At 40.8% G+C, this 13,371-nt stretch overlaps 1 protein-coding gene across 1 annotated transcript in view; it reads left to right on the top strand.

The window, feature by feature from the left end:
- The first annotated feature begins 4,904 nt into the window (after nucleotides 1–4,904).
- The window catches only part of OXCT1 (3-oxoacid CoA-transferase 1), a 71,412-nt gene continuing 62,945 nt past the window's right edge, over nucleotides 4,905–13,371 (top strand). Inside the window, exons 1-3 of the mRNA XM_072416644.1 lie at nucleotides 4,905–5,095; nucleotides 8,497–8,605; nucleotides 11,536–11,626. Of these exons, the coding sequence (XP_072272745.1) occupies nucleotides 4,991–5,095; nucleotides 8,497–8,605; nucleotides 11,536–11,626 (305 nt within the window). The 5' untranslated portion in view covers nucleotides 4,905–4,990. The remainder of the gene's footprint in view (nucleotides 5,096–8,496; nucleotides 8,606–11,535; nucleotides 11,627–13,371) is intronic.

Below are 13,371 nucleotides of genomic sequence, written 5' to 3'. Positions count from 1 at the left end.
TTAGACATAAATACTTACCAAGCCCTCAAAAGCTAAGAAATGGTGTCCAGGGTTAGACTATAAAGCCAGTTTATGGGCAAATTTAGAACAGTTCCCCATCCATCCATTTCCCTAGAACCTTTTGAACTAACTGAATCCATTGTCATGTTACCCTCTGCCATTCTGAAATGTGACCTACTTGATAGAAACACGGCAGCTCGGTAGAAGAGAAGTTCAAGTAGATCCCAAAACACTTCTAATAGTCTTTATGGAATAGCAATTAGCTTGTGTCTCATTACAATTGTTCACCGAATATTCAGCTAGCACCAATAGCATCTGATCAGGGCTTGTATGGGTATTACAAGAATTCTGTATATTATATACAGACATTTATTTAGAGGAATAATGGAATGCAGCCATTGCTATCCAGGCTTGCATTAGAGTTTGCCAGGGATTCCTTGAACTGTGGATAACAGACCATCCATTTATGATACCTGCATAGGTCTGGGGCCAACAGATGAGCAATTCAGACCTCAGATAAACCTCCTGAAACCTCAGATTACCCCTCCCTTTCCTCTTTCGGCCCTCTTCAGACCCCAGGTCAGACCCCATTATCTGTTTCAGTAGACTTTAAACTTCTGCACTTCACTTAGCCTTTCACTCTTCTGATCTTCACCCTAAAGCTGCGTACACACGTCAGATTTTTCTCGCCTGATAATCGGCATCGGCCAGATATCGGGCGAAAATCTGGCGTGTGTACAGTCGGCGTCGTCCATCGTCCGAATGACCGTCCTGGCGGATCCAGGACATGTGCACTGGATGGCGAGTAAATCTGGACAAGTTAAGGGTACGGAAGAAGCCCAGGGATGGTCAAAAGTCATCCAAGGGTCATACACAAGAATCAGTCAGCCAATTGAGGTATCTTAAGGTCAGAGAAATGAGAGTAGGTGGGAGACAGATACAGGGTATAGGTAATAGTTGTTTGGAAAGATGAGGTATCCAAGGAGCCAGAGGTGACGGGAGAGTTCAAGGCTGAGGTCAAGCAAAGTTCAGAATAGGCAGCAAGCTACAAAGGGCAGACAGATGATGGTTGGCAACAGATACCAAACAAGAATGCACCCAGTAGTATAGTAGTAACAGGAATAAACACTATCACAGGCAAGCGACTATGGGTCAGCCCGGGTTTAAATATCCATCCAGGGGTCAAATCAGGGCAGAGAGGGGCAAGGTTAACAGAGCCTGGGGAAGCAAATCCCCTTAGCTGGAGTGCACAGCCTCATCTTGCGAGCAGCACAACGCTACTATAACCTGCAAAGAGGGCACACAAATGCCCATCTGCACAGAGCAGGCAGGAGACATAGAGAAAGTGGAAAGCAGAAGAACAGTTGAATACAGACACTTCCCTTTTCAAAGAGGGGTGTATTTCCTGCCACTTCTTGTTGTGGGACCGAAAATGAAAGTAAACTAATAGTTAAACTAATAATAAGTGTTGTTTTTGCTTGTTTTGTAACACAAAATTAATGTAAATAAAAAAATGAAATCACAAAATTGTGATAATAAAAAGTGTTTTGGGGGCAAAACCCAAGAAGAGCATGCCAGGAAAGGTATTTATTAGGTCCATTACAGGATTTCCAAAGAGACAGCAACTGGACCTCTGCTCCATGTCTTTACACTCAAAGACTAGATACTTTAGTGAATTTTTTGTATATCTTGTATGTCTTTCTATTACCATAAGCACTTTGCAATGTGGTTATGGTAGCCATGTTTTCTGTAGTGAGTGAGGACCTGCTGATCTTTATGTTAATAATAACTTTCCTGGAAAAAGTAAGGTCGTCCCCTAACACAAGGGGCTGCACAGTAGATTGAAGTGCCCAGCATATGCACATACTAGGGAAGGGGAACATTATAACAGACTGCCTTTACAAGCTAAATATCTAAATAGATGGATATAGAGAAAATGTTTGTCAAACCCTAGACCTCTATCTCCTCTTGCTGGTGGCAGCCTGGCCCAAACCGTCACCTAATAACCGTCTTATACAGCAGAGGATTGCACTACCAAGGTCATGATTACATTATAACCTTGCAGCTGAAATTGCAGTCTGTCATGATGCTGTGGTCATGTGTTTTGTAAATAGACAATTATAGATCAGATGGAGATACATGTGGCAATATTGTTGATAAAAATGAGAAATGCAACAAACACATTCTTTTTTTTTTAGCTATTTCAAGAAAAAACATTCAAATGCTACTTTGGGGATAAATACTTACCAAGCCCTCAGGAGCTATGAAATGGATGGCAACCAGAGTTGAGTTACACCGAAACGTGACCTATTTACCAGAAACATGGTAGATCTGGAGAAGAACAGATATGATTTGTTTAAGGAGATCAAACAGTCTTCTAGTAGTTTTTGGGAAAGGCAATTAGATGGTATAGTTTCCATTATTGGCCACCTGGTATTCAGCTAGCACCAATAGTGAAAGCTAGATGTTGATTCAGAAAATAATCCAAACTCTGAGCCTCCTTTGGCTAGGGCACACAAAAATAGACCAAAAAATGGACGTATTTCTTTTTTTTTCTATTGACCCAGCACACCACAATGTACAGTAGACCATAACTCAACCATTACCCATTGCACTGAAGAGCAGGAGCTTTATGCATGCTTAAAGTGAATCCATTAGCATGCATTATGGCGACAAATGCAATTCACATGACAGTGTTTTGGTAAAGCATTTAAATTCATACGAAGAATTTTTCTTCTCCGGTGGGATGGCTCTCACTTTTCATGTGATCTTTGTTTAACATTCAAAAACTAGAACTGAAGAATGCTCTAAAGGCTTCAACAAAGAAACTTTGCTATTCAGCAGACTTTTTAACATGGGGAACCCTTGAAATGATTAATAATTACCAGTATTTACAAAGTGCCAACATATTACACAGCGCTGTACAAATTTCATAGTCATGTCACTAACTATTCCTCAAAGGAGCTCACAATCTAATGTCCTACCATAGCCATATGTCATTAACACAGCCTAAGGTCAATTTTAGAGGGAAGCCAATTAATGTGGAAGGCAGCCAGAGTATCTGAGGAGAACATTCAAACTCCATGCAGATAGTGGCCTGGCTGGGATTTGAACTTGGGACCTAGTGCTGCAAATGTTATTGCTAACCTCTGAGCCACCATGACACCCATACCCTTCAGGTTTTCAGGGAATCCTTTTATAAATAATATATTCACAGCTCACAGTGTATTAGTGTGGTGGTCAGTGGTCTCCCACATTGCTGACCATTGGGAAGAATGTCACCCCTACAGATAGCCAAAAAGATAATCAGTGTCAGTTAAATAACCTGAGAGTTATAAATTGCTCATTGCCCAAAGAATCCCTAGCAACCTCTGGAGGAACCCCAAGTCCATGAAACCCTGTTGAAGAAACACTGTTCCATGTAATGCAAGTTAAAGGCGATCTAAAGTCACAGTCTTCACATTAAGAATTAATATAAAAGCAACACACACAATCATATAGGGTTTGTATATTTTTATTCAGGTAGAAGGCTGTCACATGGCAATACCTGTAGTCACAAGTGTCACACTGCATGCACTGTCATTGTTTCCATTTGGAATGCCCTCCTTGCAAGGTCACCTATACAGTGACAGCAGGAGCTCAGGAATTTAGGTTATTTATTTTTGTTTTATTTATAATAAATATTGTTACAATGTATGCAAAGTCTACACTTTTAGTTACTAGTTTGATTAGTAATAAAGTGTTTGTTATGGCATTTTTTTTCTTTTTTGGATTTCATATAGAGTAAGAAAAAAGTACCCCCCTTTGTGACCCATTGACTACCTTCCTTCCTCCCGAATCCCGAAACTATTCCACATTTTTATCTACCTAGATTATAAAGGTTGAGCTTATTTTTTTTATTCACTTTTATATGCAGAAACTGTATACTGCTTGCATATTGATTATTTATGTTTTATAATTTTTCTACCCCAAAACCCTTAAATAAAGAATGTTTAAAACATTGTAGCCCCAGGCCATGGTGCAGAAACAGGCCCTATAATGCCATTGTAGCCCCGTCAGGCTTTGCGGCAGCCATCTCCCTTAACTAGCGAGATGGGAGAAGGTGACTGGCTGCATTAGTAGCCAAATCTTAGGATCTGATTCCTAAACAGTAAGGGAGACTTTATGAGGGGGAGAGTTTATAATTTAGGAAAAGACTTCCAGGAAGTGCGGACAGGTGGCAGGACATGGAGAGAAGCAGCTGCGGGAGGGTTAAACTGGAAGCCACTCAAGCCTGCAGAGCCCATGAGAGGGATGGGGTTGCCCCACCAATACCCAGTAATATACGTGGCACAGATAGTAACACCAAAATGGGAATTCTATTCACTTTGGGGAGAGGAAATAAAGGGAACTAACCCCATTAAATTACAATTCCATCGTTATCTTTTACAAAGTCTTCGGCCCTGTTTATTGGCCAAGTTCTTTTTATTTCCAACACCCAGGTATACTGGGATTGTACAGCAGGCATGCACTTATTGCAAGTTTGATTTATTGCAAAAGAGACGTAACTTGTCCCTTATGCAATACTTGCAAAAAGAGACATGGGCCTAATTGATTTTTTTTTTTAGGTATGCTTTTTAAAAAGTTTTTAAAAAGTTTAAAAAAGTTTAGGTATGCTTTAAGTCTAGGTGAAAGTGTTAAGACTTTTTGAAAACATACTTAAGGCCCAGGTGTTCTGCTGCAGATATTTCCAGTTCAATGCAGCACGTGCAGGGCACAGTAGCAAGTATTCTGACTGTATGATAAGAGCAGCATGAAGTTGTAATGTAGAGATCTAATGATATGTCTCTTCCCACCCTTAGCACACACCTCCCAGAATGTGAACAATAAGAGGCAGCTGTGAACCTCCAACCCTCCCCTTCATCATCTGTAGGCCCTTCCCCTCCTCCTTATACTGATCTGGCTCTGCTGCTGGGAAATATCTGTAACCCTGTGTGAGTCCTGCTGGATAATGTCTGTCTCTAAATTTCTGCCTGCTCTAAGAAGAGGCCTGAGCCTGCCTAGCACATGGGACAAGAGGGTTCCTGTCGGTGCTGCCTGGATTGCACACAGCAAGGTATGCCATCTGCCAGAGCTCTCCTCCCCATGCAGCCTGTTTACCACTTTTGCCTGGTACAGTTTCCTACTGGCATTGCTTCGCTCTGCAAACTTGCTGAATAAAGTTTGTGCTGGCTGGGAGGTTTTTTTGCATTTTAATTGCACATTTTCAAAGCACCTGACTGCAATTTTTGTTTGCAATATTAATTTATGTGCTATATGGTGATGTGTTTGTTGCAGGATGATTAATTTGTATAGGAGTGCCCATGAAATACCCTGCCTTTCTCCAGAAAAAGAATCCTGTCCTGCTGCCTAATAACTTCTTCCTACCCGGTGCCTAACCTTAGGAACCCCCCTTTGCCCGGTGCCTAACCTTAAGCACTCCCTACCTTAACCTACCCAAAATCCAATCCCTAACACCCCTAAAGATGACTCTGATATGTGTATATCATGCGCATGAATTCGTTCATCAATCTGCCACGATGACAGATTGGGAACAACTACATTACATCCCTGTGGAGGAGAGCACAGTGGGGTGCTGCTCACTTGTCCTCCCTTATTAGAACAGAATGGGGCTGTGTGTACAGCCCTTGTTTGTTAATTGCCATTGGAAACAATCTTTCACGATTGTTTCCAGTGACAGATGATCTGACATCCATTGGACGTTTGTACTGGGTTTAACCCTCCAGCTAACTGGGTGAAGCTTACCCTTCCAAGGCAGAGGGTTTGACCGATAGCTTATATTAATAGAACAACATTGACCTTGACGTCAGAGTGACTCGTTGGCTTGGTCACAGCTTGGCACTAAGAACTATTAATGGTAGGACGCTGTCACATGGCATTACATGTAGTCACATGCTTGTCACTGTGTATGCACTGCCATTGTTTCTGATTTGAATGCCCTCCTTGCAAGGTCACCTGTGCAGTGACAGCTCAAGTTCAGCAATTCAGTTTGTTTTCTTATTTATAATAAAATATTGTTACTTTGTATCCAAGTCAACACTTTCACTTTTTAGTTTCAAAAAGCATAGGGGATGGTTAGAACTTCTGTTTTCTCTTAACTTTCTGACCTGATAAGCCGGGGGAAAAAAACCCAAATTAGGACACATGGCAATAAGTAAAAGTAATGCCAGAACTTTTTTTTTTTTTTTTTTTTTTTTTAACATATAATACATTTTATAGGAAAGAGTTAAAACAAGTGCCAGGTTATTTTTTTGCCTGACCTGGAAAAAAAGGGAGGACTTTCTAAGTAATTTATTCCCCCTATTACAGTTATTCCTACTGGAAGGTCACCCTTCTACTTGTCTGATTACTTTTTTAAATATTTGGATTTTTTATTTTCTGCCTTGGTGACAACAGTCAAAAAAATGGGGCGAATAAACTTGTCAGGGATTCTAACCACCCCATATAAAATCTACTGCGGTGTGGTTACTGCTGCCCTGAGGGAGATGCAAGTAGCTCCAGAGAGAATTAAATTAATTAAGTTAAATTACATCTCAACCTGACCTTAGGCTATAAGACACCTGTTGGAGGTTTTTTATTTTCCTCTTCAAGGAGACTGCACGTGTCAATTTTTTTTTTTTCCCTTCTGTATTTAAGATAACGATCACCAGGAGTAATGAAAATGGTGCTTTTACCCAGCAAGGACAGTGACAATACTGACCTGGCAGAAGCCTGCCTTAACAAGTGGAAATGCATGCAAAAAAGACTATAAAAGAATGTATTATGCTGAACTTCAGGGATTTTGTTCAGATAACACAGGGTTCTCCCTGTGTTTGGCTGGGTTTCCTCCCACATTCCAAAAACATGTAATTAGGTTAATTTGCTTCCCCCAAAATGGCCCTATAACTGTGATAATGACCTATATGATACCTATGTGATATGATTATGGTAGGGATATTAGATTGTGAGCTCCTTTTGAGGAAGAGTTAGTGACATGACTTTACAGCGCTACGTAATATTTGCCCCATATAAACACTGTGTAATAATAATAATAATGATCTAATTCTTGTCAGGAAGTCTGCATAGGTATTAAACTTTCAAATACATGGCTGAGAGTATGAATTGTAGTAACGCCAGAATAAAGATGTTACAGGTGGAAGATCATGTTGAAGGTCCCCACCTGAGGGATGGTTGTTGTTAATTTGGCCTAGGTGGTCTCTTGCAAACCAATTCTCCTCTCTGTTTAAAAAAAAAATGTACTGTTTAATTGTCTTGCCCCCCATAATTGACCGGTGCTTATTTCTTTAGGCTGGGTGGAAAGCAATTGTAGGTGAATGACAGCCCCTGTATTGTGACCCAACTCCTCAGTAACCACCCAAAAACAGCCAGAAAACTGCCAGGTGGTGCACCCTGCTAAAAAGGGCTGGGGGGGAACGCTGTTGACCTTAGACTGTATTAAAGACCTATGACCTTGATAACGACATTAGATTGTGAGCTCCTTTTAGGGACAGTTAGTGAAATGACTATGGACTTAATGTACAGCGCTGCATATTATGTCAGCGCTATATAAATACTGGATAATACTAAAAATATTGGAGGTGTTCTGTAAAACTTAGCCAGACCCAATGTCACTGTTCTAAGGCTGTAGTCTACCACAGCACCCTGAAGGCTGTAAAGAAGGCCTTAAGGAAGTGATGAATGCCCCTGATTTTTGGCAGGCTCACCCGTTCGTTTTGTGTACTTGGGTTTTTAAAGAGATAGACAGACAGAGAAAAGGGTACATGTATTGTACATATGTACTTTATGGGCTCCATTTAATAAATCCCTGTATCTGGCATTCCTTGGTGGGAATATTCCAGGTCCATGTGTTTCAATGGCTACAGGGAATGTTTGAGGAAATGTCAGATTCACTGTTTTATAAATGAAGGTGTGTGTGTGTGTGTTTTTTTTTTTTTTTTTTCCCTAAATGCAAAATATAATGTTGCCTCAAGGGTGGGACTTGACAGAGGAAAGAACCTGATAAACCCGGCTTAAAACACATTTGCATTTTGTCTGTTGGATTTTGCATTGAATTTAATGAAAACACAACTGAACACATCCATTAAGACGCATGTCATAACGCACATCAACAGATCCTTAAGCATGCAAACTCATCAGGACGCTCCTTAATGTTTCACAATAGGCAATATGATGCATATTGTCATCTAATACAAAATACACTGCACTGCAATACACTAATTTTAAATTGTTTTCATTGAGGGGTATAAACTCCAGGTCTTAGAATATTATATATATGTTTGCAGGGCAATGGTGAGAGGACTTTTAGCTTCGCACTTGCACGTGTGTTTTTCAATCTGTGAATGCTTTGCTGCCAGTGTTTTGTACGGTTGGTTGTGCAGGATTAATTGTGTGTGAAAAGCCTCTGGATTTAACTGTTTATTTCCACTCACTGCCTTTTTTTTTTGTTTTTTTTTTAAGGGTTGCGGTTGTTATTTTTCTACCTCCAGCTCCCACAATGCTAAATTCTACACTGATCCAGTTCAAGCTGTGAAGGACATACCTGATGGATCCACGCTGCTTGTTGGTGGTGAGTATAATAACATATGTTGTAGAAGTTATTATTTTGTTTTTATATTATTAATATTATTATTATCATCCTTTTATTTATAGAGCAGCACTGTACATGAAACACTTTAGTTGTTCTTCTGATATTTGTTCATTTGGATCATTTAGATTTTGCAAAGCATTCTGGAGCATATTTTCTTTTTTTTTTTTTTTGTCTGGGTTCCTGACAACTCTTAAGCTGGGTACACACGTGCAATAATTGTCGTTGGAAAGGATCTTTCACTACTATCCTTTCCAACGACAAATGAATGCACGAATGAGTGCTGTACATACAGCACCGTTCTGCTCTATAGAGAGGCGGAGAACAACGGAGCGGCACCCCACTGCATGCTCTCCCTCTTTACTTCCTTTACGATCATTCCTTGTCCATCGTCTGTGGATCTGTCAAGATGGTTGTATGGACAACGGGCACACGCTAGATTCTCGTCCCTGAGCCAATTAATCGTACGAGAAGCACTGGACGTCTGTACGTAGCTTTAGGCTATGGACACACCTTATACGTTTGTCGTTGGAAAGGATCTTTCACAATCTTTTCCAGTGACAAAAGACTGAAAGATGCATGAACGAGCGTTGTGCATACAGCTCTATGGAGAGGGGAGGAGGAGAACGAGCAAGCGGCACCCCACTGCTCTCTCTGCCCTTTACTTGTATTGCATTCATTCATGGATCTGTCAGGATGGATCCATGAATGACATTGGATAAGCCCTGTATACACATCGGGTTCTCGTCCAAAACTAGCCCCAAATAGAAGGTAGCAGACCTTGTACCTAACACCCCAATGTTATTGGCCTGACCCAATATGTACTTCGGCAGCAGGTACATCATGGAGCCCAGGAAATTATGTTTTTGTAGTGATATTGGCCACAACTTTTTTTTTTTTTTTTAATTTTTTTTTTTTCCCCAGACACTAGTAAATAAGAGGACTTTCCAAATGCATGGAAGGTCACTTTAATTTCTGCTTGCCACCGAAGCACCCACTTTGCTTTAGCACTTCTTACTCAGATCAAGAATTCAGACTGGAATTAATTGCTGGCTTGTTCTGGATGAGCGAGTCGGCATGGAAGTCAAAGACTGCAAAGCAAGAGGAGTTTTAGAAGGTGGTCAACATTGAAGGTATATAGGTATATATTGCTGCTTATCTTGGACTCTGGTTTGCTGTATTTAGGCCCATTATTAGCTTTCTCCATCAGAAGATGCTGCAGAATAGTAGAGATGCCTAATCATAGGACAGTGGTCCCTAATCATGAGACAGTGGGGTCTATGTGATAAGCAATGTTTCATTGGAGATCAGATGTCAAGTATTCTGGAATTCTAACAACTGCCATAAAGGGGACACATTTTTAGGATTGTGCTGTCAAATTCCTGGTAGAAGGATACATGCAATGGAAAACATGAACGTCGCTGGAAAACAGAGCATATAAGATACAGTAGCTGAAGTCAGAAAAGAAAATGTTCCGGTGCTTACTGGTTTATTACTGCTGATTTGATTATATCCTGAAGTGCAATCTGTCTGGTTTCACCTTTGATTTACTCCTATACAATAAAAGCCTCTCCATTATCTGCTGGCAATTGTGTTCTGTGACTAGGACAACACACACAGCTAAATGGGCTGAAGACAGTGCAGACCATACTGAAGACTGTACAGAGGCCAAAAAAGTCACTCAAAGTGAATGATTCCCAGCTTTGTCATATAATTGTTCATTGGTGAAAGAAGATGAGTCACAAAAGTTCTTCTGTGCCACAAGCCATCCAGTTGGCTGATTAGTTTGGGCGATCATGGTTTATGTATGTTTCGTGTATGTGTATATAAAATTCCTTAGATGGCAAACCGTTGTGTGCAAAACCACTTTTGGGTGGCCAGTAACCAGTTGACATATTAGGGATGTTTTCGCAATCGCATTGTTGGTCAGGGCAACGATCTCTGCTCTTTCCAGCCTTGTTTTAGCTGGGGGTAACCACCCGGCTGTTCTTGGGTGGTTACTGAATAGTTGGGTCACAATACAGGGCTTGCCATCTGCCTATAGCTTCTTGCCATCCAGTAAAGAAAACATTTTGGGAAAATGCTAAATCTCTTGAGCCATGCTATAAAAGTCTGAGGTTGTAATACACTGTATGTAAATAAACTGCAAAACTACAGTCATCGGATCTCTGCATCTGTAGAAGGTGGGTGAGGGCATTAAGGTCAGCAAAGGAGGCTAAACGAGATAACCTTTTTGAAAGTACAGTTATCATTTTGTGAACACCCCAAAATGAATATTTTAGATTAGGATGGGCTTTAGAGGCCAGGCCCATTTTGAATGGGCAATCAGTTCAGAGCAACTGCCCAAAAAATGGACATGCAATTTACCACAATGAATGGTGGTGGTTTACTGTGTGCTCTAGAATATGTGCGTTTGGTCAGTGATGCCTTAGGGTGCAAGAAAGGGGTCTTGTTTGAATGGCCATCCAACATGCTAAGTGATGCAGCTCTGATGCCCGAGCATTTCAGCTTACTGCATGGTAATGCACTATGGTGCACCTTGTCGGGGGGAAAAACACTGAATGTGATTTTGCAGCCCATTCAAAAAAACATGCCTTACTCCAGTGATGTGTTATCCACAGGCTTTTATAGGGTCTTCTATTGAACATATTCAGGACAAAGATTGTGGCTAGAAGATGTCGATAAGTTTCTTCTTTGGGCAAGTCACAAGTGTCCTTGCGAAAGAAAACACCTAGGGTCATGGGGTAGGTCAGTCACCCTTTGGTTTATTGGGTATACATTGTGGATGTGCCCTCTCTAGCACCAGACTCTCTAACTTGCCTACTGTCACCAGTTGGTTGTAAGATGTTCTCAAATTAATTTTAATTGTGTTTTAAAAATATAAATATTTATTTGATTGTATTTTGTCCTAGGTTTTGGCCTTTGTGGAATTCCAGAGAACCTCATAGGTGGGCTTCTGAAGACTGAAGTTAAAGATATCACAGCTGTGAGCAATAATGCAGGGTATGTACTCTTTATGCTGTAACTAATTTCCCGAGCTTGGTTTGCAAACGCTTACTGTAACAACTGCCAGACAATATGGTTTTAATCATGTGTCCAAATCAACGTGCCAGGGCTTTCCTTTTTAATTAAATCTGGTTTTTGACAGTTTTATAATCTATGGCGAGCTGACTCTATTTACTGTAGAAGTTCAGAGGCAAAGCTAGCACGTTCTATTTGTATTCTCCATGGCCACATTTGGGGTTCTTACACCTACAAAAACGTATTTATTGCACTTCTGCATTACATGCCTGGTTCTCAATGTCTCTTTACTAAAAATACAGAATAACGCCTATTGATCTGGCAGAAACTTCCTTTTTGAGTTGACAGCAGCCTTTTTCAGGTCTGGCTTAGGCTGTGTACACACGCTAGATTCACCATTGTTTCAAACGGCTGAGAGATAAATGAACAAGCGGTGTACATAAAGTGCCACTCTGTTCTGTGGAGAGGAGGAGGAAGGGGGAGAGAGTGATACCTCGCTGCGCTCTTCTCCTTACTTTCATTGCGATCGTTTGCCTTCTGTCCATGTATCGTTTGCCTTCATGTATCTGCCAGGGCAGATCCATGAAAGATGTCCGACGGCCTCTGTACACACGTCAGAAGTCGTCTAAGACAAGCCCTGTGGTTCGTAATGGCTGAGAATCATCTGATGTGTGTACATAGCTTTAGTTTTCCCCTTGCATGATCTTATGGAGTTGAAGAGAGGGGCAGATGTTCTGTAATCCAGCAACTGGGCAGAGCTGACAACACTACTTGGCGTTCCAGTGTAGAAGAAACACACAGAAATTATTAGCACACTGAGCTACCGTAACCTAAAACCTGGGGAAATTCATTCTACATAATGGGTTTTGTGTCTTTTATTTTGTGGGTCAGGAACAGAGCCAATATATTGCACATTACCTTTTTTCTGAGTAAGTAAGTAGATCTGTGACTGAACTGGATATCAAATACTTTGCAAAAGCATTGTGCCAATATTTTTATTTTTCTATTCAACACGTTTTTTTTTTTCTTGGTGCTGCTAATCCTATCCAGCCTCTTCTCAGACATTTCTTGTCTGCATGTTCTGCTGCATGTCATTGCTCTGGAGGCCGAACCAACTTCTGCATACTCGCAACATTGGATAATCTCTATGCAGTGGCATTGTATTTGAACCCAGGGGCCTCACATGACAGGCTAAAGATCAAATTGGGAGACGGTTGTCACCGTATATAACTGGAAGTGGCTGGATAAATATTCTTATAGCAGGACCAGCTGCAGATTTAAAGTTTATATTCAGATTTAATTTTATTTATATTTTAGTAATGCTCTCCCCTCCTTCCCTCTGCATTCTCAGTCTTATACCGGGGATGCTTTGAGTAGAAGGAGACTGACATTCTGGTCATTTCCTGTGAGCTCTGCTTGTCATTTCCTCCCATCCCTCACTCGGGGTGCATCATAATACAGGATGAGCTCATTGTATAGAGGAATGAGAAATGCTCATATGTCATTAAGTGAGCTGCTCAGTCTTGGGGAAATGCCCAGTCTACTCTGGATGAAGAATATGAAGTGCTGATAACATATGGCCAGTTTGCTGGAGAAAAAGATGTGTATGTGTGTGTGTATGTATATATGTGTGTATGTATATATGTGTGTGTGTGTGTGTGTGTGTGTGTGTGTGTATGTATGTGTATATATGTGTATATATATGTGTATATATATATATGTGTGTG

The sequence above is a fragment of the Pyxicephalus adspersus genome, chromosome 6 (genome assembly GCF_032062135.1).
Source record: "Pyxicephalus adspersus chromosome 6, UCB_Pads_2.0, whole genome shotgun sequence".
Taxonomy (NCBI): domain Eukaryota; kingdom Metazoa; phylum Chordata; class Amphibia; order Anura; family Pyxicephalidae; genus Pyxicephalus; species Pyxicephalus adspersus.
The sequence above is the reverse complement of the archived record's forward strand: the minus strand, read 5'-3'. Positions and strand labels throughout refer to the sequence as shown.